At 40.4% G+C, this 19,923-nt stretch overlaps 2 protein-coding genes across 6 annotated transcripts in view; one reads left to right on the top strand and one right to left on the bottom strand.

The window, feature by feature from the left end:
* The first annotated feature begins 1,382 nt into the window (after positions 1 to 1,382).
* Positions 1,383 to 13,771, top strand: LOC119008691 (very-long-chain enoyl-CoA reductase). Of its 3 annotated transcripts, XM_037079295.1 has the most exons (14): positions 1,383 to 1,465; positions 4,136 to 4,210; positions 7,618 to 7,668; positions 7,930 to 7,981; positions 8,487 to 8,531; positions 10,241 to 10,344; positions 10,499 to 10,614; positions 11,646 to 11,751; positions 12,694 to 12,766; positions 12,876 to 12,919; positions 13,016 to 13,073; positions 13,277 to 13,365; positions 13,465 to 13,510; positions 13,614 to 13,771. In XM_037079295.1, exons 2-14 carry the CDS (start codon positions 4,187 to 4,189, stop codon positions 13,739 to 13,741), a joined length of 936 nt encoding a protein of 311 aa, XP_036935190.1. In that variant the 5' UTR covers positions 1,383 to 1,465; positions 4,136 to 4,186; the 3' UTR covers positions 13,742 to 13,771. The 3 variants fall into 3 exon arrangements, with proteins under 3 accessions (XP_036935190.1, XP_036935189.1, XP_036935192.1); XM_037079294.1 differs by lacking the exon at positions 1,383 to 1,465 and having other exon boundaries at positions 3,987 to 4,210; XM_037079297.1 differs by lacking the exons at positions 1,383 to 1,465; positions 4,136 to 4,210; positions 7,618 to 7,668; positions 7,930 to 7,981; positions 8,487 to 8,531 and adding an exon at positions 9,051 to 9,168.
* A 204-nt stretch (positions 13,772 to 13,975) lies between these two features.
* Positions 13,976 to 19,923, bottom strand: part of abca4a (ATP-binding cassette, sub-family A (ABC1), member 4a) — a 35,189-nt gene continuing 29,241 nt past the window's right edge. For all 3 annotated transcript variants that reach the window (XM_037079291.1, XM_037079293.1, XM_037079292.1), the window contains 12 exons: positions 19,280 to 19,427; positions 19,066 to 19,189; positions 18,635 to 18,764; positions 18,346 to 18,463; positions 18,199 to 18,261; positions 18,004 to 18,110; positions 17,750 to 17,891; positions 17,170 to 17,304; positions 16,955 to 17,058; positions 16,775 to 16,867; positions 16,412 to 16,661; positions 13,976 to 15,570 (listed from right to left, as the gene is read on the bottom strand). In XM_037079291.1, the coding sequence (XP_036935186.1) occupies positions 15,451 to 15,570; positions 16,412 to 16,661; positions 16,775 to 16,867; positions 16,955 to 17,058; positions 17,170 to 17,304; positions 17,750 to 17,891; positions 18,004 to 18,110; positions 18,199 to 18,261; positions 18,346 to 18,463; positions 18,635 to 18,764; positions 19,066 to 19,189; positions 19,280 to 19,427 (1,534 nt within the window). In that variant the 3' untranslated portion in view covers positions 13,976 to 15,450. The remainder of the gene's footprint in view (positions 15,571 to 16,411; positions 16,662 to 16,774; positions 16,868 to 16,954; positions 17,059 to 17,169; positions 17,305 to 17,749; positions 17,892 to 18,003; positions 18,111 to 18,198; positions 18,262 to 18,345; positions 18,464 to 18,634; positions 18,765 to 19,065; positions 19,190 to 19,279; positions 19,428 to 19,923) is intronic.

Below are 19,923 nucleotides of genomic sequence, written 5' to 3'. Positions count from 1 at the left end.
CTTCTATTACAGTTCTGCTATAATTTCAATGAAGCTTAACAACGAGATTAAGGTAGTAAAATATGTGCATAATATTATCCTCAAATCCAGATAACTTTGTAAAAATGTAAAGGGCATTTTCCATTTCTTAAAGCACCTCAAAGCTGCAGTTAACAAGAAGAACATGTTTGTTTTGACCTCCTCTCTAGCAATTACCAGCTTTCATTCCATTCTGAAGACACCTTCACATCTTGAACACTACAAGTGAAAACATTTTTTTTTTTTTTTTTGGAGTGCAGCTGAATCAATCGTTTTTTGGCTTTATTATCTTCAATAACATGTCGTCTTTTTGGTTGAAAGGGAAAATGCACTAAATACAAATTCAAGTTTTCAAGTTCATTTCAGAGTTCAGATTTGTGCAATTATGCAAATTGGCGTATATTTGACAAATAATGTCTTATTTGCATATGATGACACACGATTTCAGAAACATTTGAATAGAAAAAAGAAGACAAAAAGTGTCATGATGATATTCATTTTTCTAACTACATCTATATAATGCCTGTAACATAGTGGCACATTTAAATTATGAAAGTTAAGACTCGACTCCAAGCAGGCTTTTAAAGCAGCACAGGAGCAGTGTTTACTCCCTTTGGGCTTTTTCACTTTGCAGACTTTTTACATGCACAGAAATGCTACATAACACACTAAAGAGAAGGCAAAAACCCAAGATATGATGTCTTTAACATGTCAGCAAAATGAAAAAACTATTGAGAACCTGGCTTTATCCAGTGTGCAGATTCTGGAAATAGATAATAGATAATATAAAATACCTCTCTGCATATTTAAACATAGCATTTCAAAGAACCTGTCAAACAAATAAGAATTGTCTTAATGTAAGTGATCATCTGGGGAAGTTTCATCTATAAGTTCAGCTCTTTATATCATTTTTACAATCAGCTCTGAGCAACAAACTTGCCTAATTATGATATAGATTCATTCCGCCGTCCACAGAAACACATTTTTAAATCTCGTGTTTTTTCGCTGGCAGCTGTTGACAGTGTGTTGGATTATCATTATTAGTGGGGCTGCATAAGGAGATTACATTTATTTCTCTCACTGGCACTGTAGCCTTGCCATTAATAATTCCTGATGAGGGGTTTTTGTGTGCCTTTCTAGCACTGGAGGTTTGGGGGAAAAGGTGTTGAATTAAAGAATGGTTCAGAAGGCTGAAGTCTGTGACAAAACCTTTCCAAATGCACACACTCTTGCCCAAATAATTCGTTTCTATGCCCTGACTTTGCAAATAACAGACTGTACAAGAGCTGAAGTGTTTACGCTCAGCAACACTAGTCTCCATGCTACCCTTGTATCTGTCTCATTCTTCACTACTTTCTGCTTGGTTTACATTTGCCTGAGGCTTTCAGGGTCTTGTCCAGCTCTGTGACATTAAATGAATCCCCTCGGGCGGCACAAGTGAAGTGTTGTGAGTGAATACATGGCCAGCTTGATTTTCATTGTTTGGTTCCATTTTTGAAGGAGGCAAATGGGGAAAAACACAGCTTAGCAACAAGAAAGACTAGATGACAGGGCTGGAAGAGAAACACTAGAATGCAGTTTGGAGATTTTCAACAGGGGAAATTGCTCTTTGTCTCGTCAAACAGCTTCAATCATTCCTAATTCATTGGTTTGTGTTTATGCATACCCATCTGATATAAAAACCTGAATAATCTGTCAAAACAGGCTGACACTCAAATGTTTTTAACTGTAACAACCATCTTGTTGCATATTACAAACCCTGCTACGCCACTCTCGACAACACATATTTTGAGCACATATTTTGTGCTGCCCTACCTGTGTGTGTGTGTCTGTGTGTGTCTGTGTGTGTGTGTGTGTGTGTGTGTGTGTAGCTCGCCCTGCCCTCAGTCAAACAGACACACAGACCTGCAGCTCTTTATACATCTGTAATCAATAGAGCGCAGAGGAGAAGTGTTGGACACAGAGATATAACCTGCTCACCATGGGTTTTTTGTTTTGCTTTGGTTTTTTTTGAGTCTTTCTAATGCTCCGTTATTGGCCGGGGGCTACACATCTCTATCAAGAGGCTGGCGCCCAGAAATGTCCCAATCATATCAAGACAGGAAGAAAATGAGAAAACACAGGCAGAGGGCAGATACAGCTGCAGCCACACACTTCTAGTGTGTTATAAGGGATGATTGAGAGGGATTATTTTGTAGTCTGTGGATACATTCATTGTTTTTAGGAAAAGGTTGGATAGTGCACCTTAAGTTCTAGATGTGTGCTTGAATGCACATAAATGCAAGCAGAGGAGACTGAAGCTTATGATTTGTGTTCATATTGAACAGTTTCAGTTATATAACCATCCAGAATGCAACTGTTGGCTATAGCTCTCCCCTCTTCTTTCATTCATCCCAAGTGAAAAACTGAGAAAGGCATAAATATTTCATCAAGCGCCAATTGTAATAGGGTGCTGAATACAAACCACTCACTGCTATAGCACTCAGTTGGTGTACTGTTAAACCTGACTAATTTACACTGAAAAGTGAAATGTATCATGTATCTGTCATTTACAGTACAATTAACAATTTGTATGATTTTCATTTTAAAAAAACATACGGCAAACACAAGTGGTTGAATCAGTTTCAGTGCTGGTCGAGGAAAGCCATCACGGTGAAGTGGGTCAGGGATGATCCTCCTCCTTTGATGTGGAAATCTCTGGTCAGCAAGGTTGTGACTCTGGAACAATAATACACTATGTTGATGGAAGGACTGCAGAAATGGAGGAAACGGTTGGAATTTCTGGACTTAAGTGAGTGGGAGATTGGGCAAAAATCAGATGCATGCATGCAATAATCATTTAATTTTCCCATAAAGTGTATCTCTTATTCTTTAGCTTCTGTCCCTCATAATTCTCAATATATATCTATGATTTTTTTGCCAATTTATGGACCATTCCTGTAATACTACTACTATCTTTACTCATGTATCACCATGTATTCCATAAACCAAACCAAAATCAAAATGAAAAACAAACTACATACTGGAACTTTAACTTCGAGCGTGCTCAAGCAAGCCATACATTTCACTTGGAGACATGTGCAGTACAGGTCGAGCTTCAGCAGTTCTACCTCAACACAGGACAATTTGGGAGCTCAGTCCAGCCCCAGTGGGTTTATCTTCTGCTGACATATGGGCCATTCTATGCCAAGTCACCCAAAGTCCGGAACTTTTCCCAGGTCACGTCGTGGATGTTCTCAACATAATTCATGTTGAAACTTCCATTTCATTCATGAGACATGCAAAATCTTATAGCTGTACTCCAAATACTTTTTCAAGTTATGATTTCTTTTCGGTCCTCTGAGCTAAATTTCTGATATTTGGTGATACCTCACCGCTTCAAGGGACTGGAAAGAAATATAGATAGATATGACCCATATCTAAGCACTGCAGATAAAGACGACGGTGGAGTTATCAAGTCTTTTTCTGACATTTGGTGGAATGCTGCACATAATATCTTTATGTTCGATATTTTTAGTATTTCCACAAGTTTATCTAAACATGACACATGACATTTGCCATTCTACCATTTGTGCACTTGTTTATTTGGGCCAGTGCTCCTAAAAATCCCAACTTCCTAAAGAGTTTTCTTAAAGTTTTGTACCGTCTCGTGTATTCTATTTTCCTTTGTCTTCTCCAGCACTCTTGTGCTGTTCAGCTGCCTCACTCTCAGGTGGATATCTGCTTACTGGAGCCAAGTTGGACGCTGCCAAGTGATTCTCTCCAAAGAGGGGAAAGCAGGAGGAAGCAGCAGGACAGAAAAGCAGGAGGGAGAGCATGTGCAGGGTTTCTGGAGTGCCTCTAGTTATTCTGTGTCCCAGCACCATCTTCTCGGTGAAGAGAGAGAGAGAGAGGGAGACAGAGAGAGAGAGAGAGAGAGAGAGAGAGAGAGAGAGAGAGAGAGAGAGAGAGAGAGAGAGAGAAGGAGACAGAGAGAGAGAGAGAGAGAGAGAGAGAGAAGGAGGCTGGGAAGAATAAGGGGTCAGTCCAGAGTTTATCCTAGAAAGGAGAGGAACTGCTTGTGTATGTGTGTGAGGAATGAGTGTGTGTGCTGTTTTTGCTTATACTGATGTTTAAGGTCATTGTTCTTTCACCCTGCACACGGAGGACGCGATAACACTCCATCGCCATGAGTCGGCCCACCTTCTTTGAGGTAAGTCTGAACGTACAGAATACTTTGGATTTATCTGAAACTTTTTATGTATGGATAATTTAAAGTTTTAGATTGCCTGGTTCCACCAGGCCTCAAACGAGCAATGTTTAATAGATGCCAGGCCGAATTTGGTCTTCAGAAACTTCTTTTTTTTTTTTTTTTTGCAAATACTGTACTTGTGCTGTGAAGCACTGTAAAAACAGGATGACATCAGACATTGAGGAGAGCACACAGAGGGATGCTGAGAGAGCTAAACTCATTACTCTCAAAATTAGTCTCAGTTGCACGTTAGAGCAGTGCTTCTGCTCAGCAGCCTCATGATATGGTAGAAAAACAAGATCATTGCTTTCTGCATTCCAAACACTCTGAGGAGGTTCAAAGTGTCACCAGGGTTTAAAAAGTCAGAATTTCGACATCAGAGTAAACAAGCCGAGCCAGAGTCCCTTTCATCGTTTTTCTCTTGCCTCCAGTCTTGTCTCACAAGGACTGATGAGCACTAATGAAGACTCAGACAAGCAATTCACTGTAAGTGCAGCAGGCCTATGAACTCAAGCTAATTTACAACATGCTCTGGGATGTCTGCCATGTTCTCACTATACTGTTACATGAGGGCTGCCAGCCAGACTAGTAAATATTTGGATGGTATGAAAAGATAGAAGACTTGTGTTTAGGAGAGAAAATAGAGATACATGGAAAAACGTACGTCACTCTTATGTCTGTGAGCTAAACCTTATGCTACTGACCACCAGCATAAAGACAGTTAGCCTGGGTCTGTTCAAAGGTAACAGTGTCTACCAAGCAGGCCAAGCACAGTAACGTCCTGTATTAGAGATGCTACTGTAGCTGGCACCTTTTACTTCTGGACAGCCATCTAACCAGCTGCTGGATGTTGCTTCATATTGAATAGACGGACACGATTCATATTGATCTCCTTACAAGCTCTCGGCAAGAATGTGAATGCACGGATTTCCCAAAAGGTTCGACTCTGAACTCCTTTTTCAAGATTTGTGGGTTAGGCAAGAACTTTTGACTGTCCAAATCAGATTTGAACAAGCGCTCGAATTGCTCTCTGCATTTCTTAACCGCTTTTTACAGAACACCACAGGAAATACAGCCTGGCTGCTTTTGCACATTAGCAACCTCAGAGCTGACAGTCCTTCCGCTTTAGGAGCATGATAGCATCTTGCCTCTCAAAGTGTTAGTATTAGGATCAGTTGTGTTTGAAAGTTATCCTCCAAGAGTTGTCTTTTTCTGAGCTGGACCATGACAAAAGGACCACACAATCTTTTTCAGCACAGACACAGATGCTTGAGGACTTTCAGCATGCAAACACAACAGACGAGGGCTTAGTTTCATTACTTTTCTTGGTTGAAAGATTAAATTCCGTCCAGTTTGTAAAGTGTGAAAGCAAACAGGACAATGGTGGCTTATACACTGTACAGTCATATGCAGCTTCAATAGTATCATGCGCAGTGTTCGAAGTAATGATCCTGTGCACGCACAGCTCATCGGCTTTCACATTACGAGGAGCTGTTATGGCTAAGATCCTTTCATAGCTGGTCTCCGTTATTATTAAAGCAAGATGTGGTGAAGAGAAAAGAAACAGGTTAGAGTTGAAGTATAATGCCCCTCACGCGCACAAAGCATTCAAAAGCCCTCACAAGCACGTAGGCACATGTTCTGTGTATGACCCGGGCTGTCAGCAGTGCCCTGTATTCCCACGAGAGGACACGGGCGTCTGATAATCAGATTTACAAGGGCACGGCACAACCGAGTGCGCAGCACTTTACAACGCGGCCCTAACGACACCCTGGATGCTCTTCGCGATCGCACAAATGCATCAACATGTGCCCCTAGAAGGCAGTTGGGAAAGGCTGGCAGATGGAAAGCAAAACAAACCCGTCTCCCAGGATGCCCTTTACTGAGACGTCAGCATGCTCTCTGCTCAGATCCTGCAAAGCGTCAACGCACACTGCAAAGAGTAACAAGAAGAACATCTTATAAATTTTATAGCGAGAATTGTAAAGTGTTCAGCAGGTTTTTTGGGGGGTAAAAATCTCCCTGTATTGGAGGTTTTGCTGGCTACAAGTACTTCATCAGAGTCTTTTTTTTTTCCTTTTTAAAGATTGAATTGATTCTGTAAAGGTGAGGTGACACGGATCAACAACGAATTCATGACTAGAAGATGAAATGACTTCCCAAACTTGTTTCTTTTACAGTGCCAACAGCAAATGGTGTATGCATAGAGCTCTCTCTCTCTCTCTCTCTCTCTCTCTCTCTCTCTCTCTCTCTCTCTCTCTCTCTCTCTCTCTCTCTCTCTCTCCCCCATTCTCTTTCTCTCTTTCTCGACTGTGCACTCAGCAAATCTTTAGGTATCCATTAGTGGGTTATTACACTGTCCAGTAAGGGAACCAATTTAGCTAGGACAGCTCTGCTGAGCAGCACAGTATGGAGTGCTTTCAGGGCAAATTGTGGGCCGCCACCCACCATCCTCCTTGCATATGCCGTACATCACCACTGACATGGTCTAATTACGATGAAAAAGATGTGCACAAGAGAACAGCGGGACAACACAAGTCCTTTTTTTCCCTGCTAGACTCAACCAGCCTTGTTATCTAGATTGAGATTACACTGCTGATCAGAACTGGAAATACTTGACAGCAGGGCCACTGAGAGGAGTGTCAGCTGTGCTATGGCGATATTCTCATTTATATTCCTATGACTGATTCAATTTGGATATTTCATATTGCTTTTTAGTATTTTAATTCTGTGGTTTGAGTTTGAATTTTTTAAATTTAGACCACATTTGATATTATTCCTATTGCTATATCCTACAGCCAAGGACCGTCTACAAAACAGCTAGTATGTAGATATACTCCATGCAGACTGGGTAAGATTGTGTTGTTCAAACCATGAATGTTCTAAACTGGCCAAACTAATTGATCATCACTTCATCATAATATTACTGTCAGTACCATGACTTTCTGTAAAGCAGCTAACATATGAATACAAATTGAAGAAAATGAAAAACTAAAACACTTGAAAAAAAGAAAGAAGAAAATGTGTATATACATATATTGCAGTTATGTTGTAGTGTATATAAATATTCTATGACAGGGTCATGTACTTCCAACCTTGTGGCAATGAAGAGGCGAGATGGTTACGTCTTATTCTGAGAGGGATGTGAAAGCAGGGCCAGCTTTTACTGCCTGTGGTTTTGCTGCTGAGGCGGCACATAGAGGCCGAGTCTCCTCAAGTTTACCACAACTTGAATAATAAGTGAATGAGTTTGAGACATGAATGGAAATCTCTTTTAATCTCTTGAATGTGTTTGTGTGTGAGTGTGAAGCCTACAGTTCTACCTGGGTCTTTTGCTATATAAAAATTGTATATTGTGTTTTCTTCAGGTGAAAGTCCTGGATGCCAAGACCAAAGAGCAGCTTTGTTTTTTAGATAAGGTATGCAGACATATTGCCACGATGATAGTTCAACTGATAGTTCACTATATTGTCACACAAAATGCACAATATCCTGAATGATTTTAGACATGTTTCTTTTGAGATAAATTCATGTGGGTTTGAAAAGCTTATGGCTGCACTGCAAGAGTGTTTAATGACTGTGATGTCTTTGCTTTACGGTATTTAGCACAAGAAACACTGTCAATCTCTTTACTGACAGTACATAAATGATGTATTTTATTTTGTTTGTATTTCATTCAGGTGGAGCCCTACTCTACAGTAGGAGACATCAAGAGCCTTTTCCACAAATCATGTGAGTATTCATATGCAGTCAGCCAGTGGGTTTGATGGGCCTGAGAGTTCAGCTTGTTTACTGTAATGATTATGGTATAAATTCTCCAGTGCAAGATATCAATATGAAATGATGTAATTCTGTTGAATTATTGTTTCGTATATTTATTGCACATTGACTGTAAATTAAAGACGATGATAAGGTTGCTGAAAAATTATCACATAGTATCACACCAAGAGCTGTCCTGATAACAATTTCTGGTTTACTCCTCTCAAGCCCACAGTGGTTCTGTCATCAGCGTGTGTCTGGTCAGAAATGTTACCAAATGTTTGCCAAGCCTGAGGCCTTTAGCATGCATCAGAGCAACACAGCTCAACATTAATCCATTGTGATCAATTATTGTGTGTGTGTGTGTTTGTGTGTGTGTGTGTGTGTGTGTGTGTGTGTGTGTGTGTGTGTGTGTGTGTGTGTGTGTGTGTGTGTTTGTGTGTGTGTGTGTGTGTGTGTGTGTGTTTGAGCTTCTCAGATCCTCACTGGTATCCAGCAAGACAGGCTCTGAAGCTTGATCCCAGTAAGTAGCCATCTTGTGATTATTTTAAGTACGTGAATGCTTTAGTGTCTCATTAACAACATTAAAGCTACAGTATGCAATGTGGTTCCGAATTGCCTTGGATGGCAACTGTTAACAGTTTTACTGTTTACAGCGTTGATTTCATTAGCCAGAAATACTGTGTAGCAGTGTCGGTAAACTATGAACCGCAGTGGATATACAGTCACCCAGGCCCAATCAGAGTACACCCCTTCCTCCTACCATACCATCAGTGCTAGTTTGCTGATGCCTCAGTAGCTAACTAGCCAGCTAGTTACTATCAAACTGTGGCTGATTTGCACATGACATTGTGTGAAGATTTCTGAAGCTTAGACAAACAAATGGCAGAGTGCATCGTGATGAAATCAGGATGGCCACAGTAGCACCAGAGAAATCACCACAGCTGAGGAGAACATGCTGGTGATGTCTGCTCGCATCTGTTTACAAAAATGCCACCGACAGAAATGCCACCGACAGAAAGGAGGACATATGAGGGTTTTGAAGATTTGTCCAATTTCATAAGTGGATATTTCAACCACTAAACCTTGTAACCTTGTTCTGAAGGGCAAGGTGGCACTTGAAAAACGAGGATTTAGGCAGCTCTATCGTCATTAAATGGGTAACCTGAAGGAAGAACACACATTAGGTTGTTAAGAATACAAAATAGCAGCTGGCAGGTAGACATAGCATGTGCTCTTTATAAAGAGCTCACTCTGTAAAAGGTTTTCCACATTTTACCTGTCATTTGTTGTGATATATATTTGTCCCTTCAGGCTGCTCTGTCATCTGTCATTGGTGCAGTTTGTGGTTTGACTTAACTTTAGACATGTCTACAATGTGAAGGACACGGTTTAGAAAAGACATTTACCTAAAGCTACTTTTCAATTCAAAAGTGATGCAGTTGGAATTAAACAGTAGCATATGTTATCTCTGTGTGACCTCTAATGTTCCCTAACAATGATGACACTGAAAAACCTTTGTGCTCAATGGATGAATTTACGGGGAGGATTATGAAATGAAATCACTATATTATAGGTGTGACACAGAATAATCAAGAACGTTTGCAATGGCCTTCAATCTGGAGGTGAATGAAAGCACAAGAAGTGACATTGACTGTTCTTCCTTTATTTTCAAAATAAAAGGCACACTGCTTCATGCTCATCCTTTCTGTTCATTTTAGCTTAAATTGTAACAGAAAAGGCAAATACAACACATCAAATACACAAAGAAAAAACTTACCATGAGGTATGATGTTGCAGACCTTTTGATGTAAGGCTATCTTGTTACTAAAAAGCAGAGTGGAGACTTTGGTTAAAAGCTATGTGGGCCACTTCCCCCTGAGGATATTCTAAAAATGTCATCCAATTAGTAGAGCATATTATCTGTGGCTGTGCCCCCATGAGCCTTCAGGTAGAGAGAACGTGTGCTGAACACTGATCAGACCTTCATTAAAAACACTCCGAAACATCAGTTTAAGCCACAATGCTTTGCACACGACTGCTTACATTTCCATACTCATAACCAATATCTGCATGGCTGTGATTGCAAATTCTGTCAATGCGATCATTCCTCAACTCGGGAGAGGATGATAACCCAGAGCCAGTGTTTTTTCACTGTAATTACGACTTTTTAAGCTTCCATTTCAGGTGAAGCTGAATTTGCGTACTCACATTTTTCTTCTTCTTCTTCAGAGGAAAAGTCACTTAGAGACGATGAAATCTTACAGAGTCTACCGGTTGGGACCACTGCCACCATGTACTTCAGAGATCTTGGCCCACAGTTAGGTTGGACTATGGTAAGAACTGATCGCTTGCTTGATGGCTTGATTGATTGATTGATTGAGTGATTAATTGATTGATTGACTTTACGGTAGGCCATTTGTGTCCTGCAGGCCCCACTTCGTGCAGCCCTGGTATATAGTGATTTATAAAGTGATTTTGCCTCTCCAGGTGTTTCTGGCAGAGTGCATTGGGCCCCTTCTCACCTACCTCCTCTTCTATTTCCGAGTCCCGTACATTTACTCACACAGATATGCCTTTACCTCCAGCCCCCATCCTGTTGTCATGTAAGTAGAAAAAACGAAATGAAACTATTGTTGCATGATTTTGCCAGTATGCATCCTCGCTTTCTTGTCAAGATGTCCGCCTGGCCCTCGTGATACCATGGGAGAGGTATAAGTGTGAATTCACAGCGTTTTTCACGGTTATATGAGGCTAATCTTCTTTCTTAGAGCGATTGATATGCTGTATCATTCATTCATATAGATCTAGGTTAGCAAGTTTATCAAGGATATACTATTAACACTAATATTATTGCTCAGCCCACTTATAGTACCTGATGTTAGTGCCTCAAAAATCTACTTTTCTGATGATTAGGACCTTTAACAATGTATTGTTATAGTATTTATTGCTTGTCATTTCCTTTTTATTCTGCCTATTTTATGCTTCACTACATATGGAATTACATCTACAATGTAATAAAAGTCAGTCTCTGTAAAATTACATCAGACTCTGAACAGCATTATCTGCTGTCCATGTACCATCTTTTCTGACATGATTTAGGCCTAATATAACTGTTGTTTTAAAAAAAAGAATATCTTTATTCAATTACACTATGACAGGATGGTTTGGACTCTCTTTAATTCATGTTGATCTGCTTATTGATCCACACTCTCTCTGTCTTGGGTTGTCATTTTATTGTAGCTAGTACCTGGAGGAATTTTCCACACCGTGCAAAGTGGGATTTTCACCAGTGTTAACTGTTTTTGTCTGTTTTCAAATCTGTTTGAATTTTTAAATCGTAAGTCCTGTGTCGTTTAAACAACCCCTCTTGATTTTGTTTTGCAGCTTGTTGTATATGTTTATAATAGTCTTCTATTATTTACAGTCCATTGCACCTCTTTTGCTGAATCCCCAAAAAGTTTTGTTGCTGCAGTGACCCAATTTGGCACACAGTGATCATTTAAATTTAATGTTTTCTCATCTAAAATTCTAAACCTGCTGCAAGAGTACCGTGACAAAGTTGCATACTACGACAAGGATGTAAGCAGTTAACTGTACATATTAATACTTCTGACCTTGTCCCTCTGTCTCTCAGACTAGCCTGTGCCTGTCATACGTTCCATTATATGAAGAGGTTGATAGAGACTATCTTCGTGCATCGTTTCTCCCATGGGACCATGCCTCTCAGGACAATCGTCAGGGTGAGGACATCCCTACTACCCTTGAAAAGACGAGCCTCTGATGATATGCTCACCTCCACTACAGTGGGTGGCCTCCTTTCCCCTCTCCCATTCCAGCTGTTGTGTTGCTGATTTCAGCCTAAGGACTTCCTCTGCTACAGTATGCTGCTCACATTTGAGCTTGTGTCTTACAGGTCCTCTAGTGTGTGTAGTGCCAAAATAGAAATCGAAACAAAGTAAGAAATACATTTGTCTGGTTTTAATGTACATTTAATGTACACAATACCAAGGCTGTAGCCATGGAGTCAATCAATGGCAGTCCCAATCTTCCATTTCCTGCTTCTCCACCAGGCTGAAGTGAAGTGTTATTATTAGCATGGTGTTAGTGTACCATCAACAGCTGATGGGAGTATGAACAGATCCCGACTTGACGCAAAGGTAGCAGTTTCTATTGTGATGTTTAGATGTTTCTTTAACTGGAAATTATTAAAAGTACAGCCAACAGCAAGCAAAGATGGTGTGCTTTCTTGCCAGAATCCTCCAGCTCCCTGGCAATCTCCCTCCAGCCAGCTGCCACCTTATTTGGGTTGTTGTAGTAAAAGGAAATGATATTGTATAAATAACACCAGCAACAGGAATTAATACAGAAACTGGGCATTTGTACTGTATTGCCGGCCGCGCTATAACATTGCGAGACAATAACCGTTCATAGAAACATCATTTTATTTACACAGAAATCTACAGTGATATGTCTGATAGGACTCATTTTATGGTTGAGTTTTCCACACATAAAAGTGATGAAATAGAGAAACAGCACAGTGTTTGACGTTGACTGTGTACACACGGCAGTTATCATATATAGGGAGACATTTTATTTATATTTTTATCATGGCCCTGTATCATGTAATGATGAAAAAAGAAAAACATTTTTACATCTATACATTCTGTTTTGTTTCCTCTCAGAATTGTGCCTATTACTGGGGTTTCTCAGCTTGGTTGGCATACTACATCAACCACCCTCTTTATACACCTCCATGTGAGTCAGCCCAAATACACACACACACACACACACACACACACACACACACAATGCTGTTTTTTGTCTTCTGTGCAGCCATTCAACACCAGCATATCTCTCTTCGCAGCATATGGAGAAATACAAATTAACTATGCGTTGGTCATGTTTGTGGTATGTATGCTGGTGTTCGCTCACATCCAACATAAATTTGGTGTAAACGTATTGTTTGTTTGACAGTAAGCTGTGAAACTCTTATTTCTCCTCCAGATTTGTGAACTTGGCAACTTCTCCATTCACTTGACTCTGAACAGTATCAGGGGGGATGGTAAGTTGCAATTGAGGGAGAAATGGGTCCACAGCCAATTTTGAGGACAGTGTATAATCCATCAATTTAGATATTGTATGACATCATAAACAAAAAAACATCCAACATTGCCTGAAACCCTTCAGTTGTCTGGATTTGATTATTCATCATTAAGAGAGCCACTTAAAGTTAAATGTCATCTGGTGTTTTTATTTATTTCTCAGGATCCAGGGCCAGAAGGTTTCCAGTGCCAACTAAGAATCCCTTCACATGGTTATTTTTCTTTGTATCCTGTCCAAATTACACATATGAGGTAATAGAAAGCACTTAAGTAATTTATTAATTGGCAATTGATATCATCTGTACTTGTATATTTACTTCTGTATGCCTGTATGTTTGAAACATACTGTAGGTAGGAGCTTGGGTGAGCTTTTCCATAATGACCCAGTGTCTGCCAGGTATGCACAGCACTTTTTTTTTCCACAAATCCTCTTACTGCGCCAGTAACAATAGTTGCACTGAAATTTGTATGTTCTATTAACTGAATATTTTGTATTCCAGTGGCATTGTACACATTATTGGGGTTCATTCAGATGTCCATCTGGGCCAAAGGGAAGCACAGAGCCTACATCAGGGAGTTCAAGGACTACCCCAGCCTCCGGATGGCCATTATCCCCCTGATACTCTGATTGTGATCAAAATATGAACTATTGTAGCTAATAAGGGGCGCATAGGTACTCCTTATAAGTATTTCTCACTAAACAAAGATGTATGCTGTCCAGCACTATGCAAGTTTTTTATATCAGTGAATGAACTGAAGGGAGTGGGAATGGGAGCAATAATATCTTGGCAATACACTGGGGCCTTTTAAAAATTGCCTGGAACATTCAAATTGTTTCAACAACAGGTTTCAGTTTCTTGATAGTAGTCTGATTTAGCATTTTCTTTGTAGCATTCTTCTCAATGATGGATGCTTTCAGCACCTATAAAGGTTTCATGTGAAGTAAAAGAAATAAAACAGACTCTAGCTCATAATAAAGTGCCTGCAGAAACAAACTAACAGACTAAAGCAGGAATGCTGATAAAAAACAGACATTTAATTATGCTAATATTAAGCTTCTCTACTATATACATCAGATTATTTCCCTCAGAGAAATTGAACTGTACTGTAGAGGTGTAACTTCTGGCATTAATGTGTAGGGAGCTTATCAGGTTGTTGTGATAACTGCAGTGGTTCTTTAGCTCTTGCTGTCTAATCTCAGGTTTTGTGAAACTGTTTTCTATAAACACAAATAATCTCAACCAATTCTGGTGTAAAATAAATAAATAAATAAATAAAATGAAAAAGGCCCACATTTTATGGAAAATGTAACTTTATTTGACTTGATGGTCTTTTCAGAAACATTGCTTTTTGTGTCATTGTGTCAAATTCTGCTAATGACACCAAATGCTGGTAGAGCGCAGACAGTTTACCAAAGTCGCACATATGTGTATGATAAAGCATTCATTCACAAGACATTGGTGGCATAAAAATAACATATGACATCAAAATGACTTTCATAGCAGCAGGAGGATTTTGTAAAAACACTTAGCTGTATTGCACTAGCAGATTTCTCTTTTTTTTTAGCAGATTGCTTTAAATGGTGATGCTTCAATGAAAGCTGCATCAATAAAGTGCTAAGACTATGCATCTCTGAGTGCTTATTTCACATATCTAAAGAAGGCAGAAAAAGATCTTGCTTGGCATCTGAAGCAAAAAAATATGGACCGATGCGTTCCTTCACATCAAACTCCCATTGCCACCCGATATTTAACTTTTTCGACGTATCATCAATCAAAATCATGGTCCTTGTCATAAATCTAAAGCTCCGCTTCACTTAGTTTTGCAAGGCCTACAAGGTGAGCAGAACGTGGAACATATAGCAGGCACATAAATGCTCCACCCTTTCCAAATTCAAAGCCCGCTAGCCCCGTTTACTGGAGAAGCAAAGTAGGGCATGTGTAGTATTGCAACATTTAAAATCATCAGTCAATCATTATGTTATGTCATGTCCCACATGTGGCTGCCTCATTGACAGACAGAATTTCTAGGCATAACACCACAAAATGGATTGACAAGAAATGCAAAAAGACTTCTTTTGCCCAAATCTGGGAGAGAAACACAGTTCATCGCCTGTGATTTTAGTATCACAAAACTGATCGTTCACCAGTTGCTTGTCTGTACCACACTAGTGGTGGGACTTCATGGTGAAATTATACAGAATCTTCTGGTGATTCAGGTTCTGCAAACTAGCTTCCAGTCCTCCAAAGTACACACACATCGATGGGCCACTTTCTTTCAACACATTGGCCCTTGAAAATCAACATCCACCTTCCAGTTGAGTCCATTGAGCTGAGTTTACTTCCCCAAAGACTTGATGGATGTGGTGTCAATATAGCGCTGTGCTCCGGCAGCTTTTGGATGCAACACAATAGCATCATCCTCTCTCGACTGTTGCTTGGCGAAATTCACAAAAACCTACAGGGACACAGAAACATTAGGATGGACCAAAACGGCTGCTCTGACCTTGAAAAATGTGATAGTCAATGCAAGTGGAGGACACTAGAGAATGAAAAGGAATGTAGCATGATTTCTTGGAACCACTGACTGTATAGAAAGATGAAACAGACAGCTGCCCAAAAGTGAAGCCAAAAAATCTGATCGCCCCCTGCTGGCTGGCTGCAGTATAGTTCACAGAACCCTCCCCTTTCACATTATCAGATGTGACATGAAGCAAATTAAAAAATAAAAGTACACTTCAAATACATGTCTCCCAAATCTGGTATTGTCATATTAGGTAGTTCTTATCAATATAATGTATTTTCAAAGGTTAATCTCTCTGATAAGTGTGGTTTTAAGTAGTTATTAGATGCTATGAAAAGCAGGTGAAACATCATGATTGACAGCTGAACTGCTGCGCCAACAGCACAGCTGTGCTTTCAGCAAAATGCCAACATCAGCATGATGTCAGTCTCGGGAGATTACTTACATGCAGATGATAGCAGGTATAATGTTTATAAGGTTTACTATATTGGATTAGTGTGTTAGCATGCTGATGGGAATATCAGCCTGACCTTGACCTGATGTTGGCATTAAATGAAAAGTGAGGGGGCTGTCAATGTGATTAGAATTGAAGTTAAATGAATGCTCTCACCCCTAGAACCATGCCCCTTGCATGGCTGAAAATAAAAAGTTGATGACTTAATCATAATTTAATTAATTTATTGGCTTTCAACGAAGCCATCTGAGCCTCCCAAAAGAAAAAAATGCAATTCCAGTTTCATAATACATGATGTTGTGTTTTCCTATGCTCATTTACCTGATCAAGAGTGGTCTGTGACACTGAGTAGTCCTCTATGTTGAGCTTGTCTTTGTTAGCCAGGACCATTTGAAAGATCCTAGCCAGCGAGGAGGAGGATATCTTGTACTGCAGAGTGTTGTAGTGTTTCTCTCTCTGGATGCAGCCGGGGAAGGTGCTCTCCATGAACGCTTCGGCAGGGTTCAAGTCAGGGGCACAGCCGGGCTTAGCTGCCCTGATCTTCATGGTCACCACGTAGCCATCACCAAACCTGTGTTCACATTGTTAGATGATGAGCAACTGAGCGGAACTTTAATTGGATTTTGTTTATATTGTTATATGAACTTAACATCATTTTGATGGAGATGAGGTCAAATGACTAACTTGTATTTGAGATGCTGAATGGTTCCCAGACATTTAAATGATCCATTAACCATGATTGCTAAGCGGGTACACAGCGCCTCGCATTCCTCCATACTGGAAAGAAAGAAAGAATGAAAATCTGTGCAAAGAAAAATGCAGTAAGATGGACACACAGTCAAACACCCACAGCAAGTAGTTTACCTGTGTGAGGTGAGGACCACAGCTCGTCTGTCCTGAATAACACTCATGATGGAGTTCCACAGGAAGCGTCTGGAGAGAGGGTCCATGCCTGTAGTTGGCTCATCCTGATGGACAGTAATGGTGACACATTAACATACACACAGAAACCCCAAACCATGCTCATATAACTGCAACCTCTAATTAAAACCAGGCACTGTCATTAGTGTTGGCCTCACCAGCAGCACCAGCGCAGGGCAGCCTATCATGGCAATGGCTGTGGAGAGTTTCCTCTTGTTACCTCCACTGTAGGTCCCTGCACTTCGGCCTGCATCCTCTGAGAGACCCAGCTTCTGGATGGCCCAGTCCGCGACCTGAGCACGAGGACGACAAGTGTCTCAGGCTACAATTCCGTCACACCTCAGTAAAGTAAAGCTGTATCCTTGACACACAGTGTATCCAAATGACAATAGCACATATCGTAGATTCAAAATAGATAGGGTCTCTTACTGTACTTCTCTGAGCGTTAGTAGTACATGATGACCGTTTATGGTCAACTTCGCCATTTCATTTTCAAGCTGATATGCCAACATCTCTGTTCTCTGTTCTAACAAGCTTGCGTTTGGTAAAAAAATTATTATATCACCTTTCATTAATCTTCATGATTATCACTGTAACTTCTTTCCCACTGAAGACAGGAGCCAGATTTAGTGGGGTTTTTTGTCCAGTGTGAAAGAGGTTGATGATTTACTTATCTTAATGATTTTACAGTGTTGCTAACCCTCTTTAAAATGATTCATTTCTAAGGCTGCATCTCACCCTGCTTATCTCAGCCTCTGGCACTCCACGGAGGCGGGCATAGAGGTGTAAATGTTCTCTTCCTGTCAGCAGTTCATCTATGGCATCAAACTGTGGGCAGTATCCCATGTTTTGGTGGACATCCAGGATGTTGGTCAAAATACTGAAGATTTAGGGGAAAAACATTACCGGTGAGCAATCAGGTTTCTAATACACAAGCAAGATCAAATTCCATATTGGTTACAGCGTGTTAGAAAAAACAATATATTACAAACCAATGACCAGCGACTGAGGCCTCTCCAGAGGTAACATCAATGTCTCCAGTCAACATCTTAAACATTGTGGTCTTCCCTGCTCCATTTACTCCAAGGAGACCAAAGCACTGCAGAGGATCATGAGATAAAACATGAGAGATGAAGAGTAAAGTCACCAGAATGTTCCCTCTGTGGAGTAGAGTGCATCATACAAACCTCTCCTGGTGATACCCCAACACAGATTCGGTCCACTGCAGGGATGATTGTTCCTGTGTACGTCTGGCAGGGCAAGATGAGAACACAATGAGGACAAAAAATTGTCCAGGATTGATCATAGCTTGAAAAGAAAAACAAATGTCTCACCTTGGACAGGTCTCGTACACGTAAAATGTCCTTTGTTTTTTCACTCCTATAGATTCGTTCTCTTTCCTCTGCCACATCGAGATCTTCATCTAAAATCGGCTTTGGGCAATCTGGAATCCTGCCAGTGGAAAAATGAACTGCTCATCAAAATCAGCTCCTAGTCACAGCACATTTTAGATTGTGTTACAGCATCCCTGCATTTTACGACACACATTTTAATTTTGAAAGAGCAAACACTAAAGTACATCTGGCAAAGATGGTTTCGTAATTCAAACGCTACTGCACTTACCAATGATTTAGGAAGACGCGATACTGGAAGAGGATGTTTAGAATGAAATAGACAAATCCCTCAACAGCCATGCAGAATAGGTTCTTCCCAATAAAGTCCCAGCTGTAGGGGTCCGGATTGTATTCTTCACCTGAAGACGCAGATAAATGTTACACAACCGTCAGTCATGTTTTTACACTTTTCAAACTCCTATATTAACACATTATTATTCCTATGCTGTTCATTGCTGAAGCACTTCTTTTCACCCTCTCCCTGAATTTGCTTTTTAGTGCCCGTCCCTTTAAAAACCCATTCAGCTTTGATTAGTCAGCTCTCACAGGCCTGGGCAGGCACCAACAGTCATGTGTTACAGCATTAGAGCATTCTTTTGGGACTTTGAGGAATATGTATATGTCTTGCGTGTATGTACGTATGCGTGTGCCTTGTATTACCAAATCGAGCGAAGATGTCAGTCACTGCCTGGTTCATGGCCATATCTATGAGACCTCGGCCCAGGCAGTAATGGGGGAAGATGAGCAGCACGGTCTTTAACAGCTGGTTGAGCTTATACAGAGCCTAAACAGAAATCCAACACACACAAAATAAGTGGGATATGTAGGACGCATGGTAGATGAAATTTACAGACACCAATCCCCGTGGTCTTACTGTGGTGCCCTCAAAAAGGTCCAGGATGAAGGTGATGGCACTGCTGTTGATACCAATGAAGAGGTTGATACATGACAAAGAGACGTAGGCTGTGCTTGGGACACTGAATATAAAGGACATGGGGTACATCATGGGTGTCACAGACCACCTGCAACAGAAAGAAAGAGACCAAATACAGCATCACTTAGGTGCCAATATTGTGGCAATCTCATGCCAGACACGAATGATGTCTGATGTCAAAATAATGCCTGATTTTGTACTAGGCATTAAACTCCAGTTCTTTGTAAAATAATATATAATAATAATAATTGTATATTTTAGAGCCTATCAAAGGTGCAAAATGTTAACATCAGTAAATCATCCCTATCTTAATTAAATCTTGAAGATATGCAGCCCCATTTCTGCACTACATCTTACACTGTGTATTAAACTGCTGACAGCGTACCAAAGGTAAAAGATGAAATGTACTGAGTTTGTAAAAGCATTGAATACAGCAGTTGTAATATACACTATGCATGTGCATAAATTGTTGAGTTTGCATGTGCACTGTGAAAAGCCATCCATTACATTGATTAGACTGTTGATATTTCGACTGTGACAGGCACTCAGTTGGGTGTGTTATTAGCAAGCATGAGCTCAGGAGT

Source organism: Acanthopagrus latus, chromosome 19 (assembly GCF_904848185.1).
Source record: "Acanthopagrus latus isolate v.2019 chromosome 19, fAcaLat1.1, whole genome shotgun sequence".
NCBI lineage: Eukaryota > Metazoa > Chordata > Actinopteri > Spariformes > Sparidae > Acanthopagrus > Acanthopagrus latus.
Note: the sequence above shows the minus strand (reverse complement) of the source record. Positions and strands in the feature narration are given on the sequence as shown.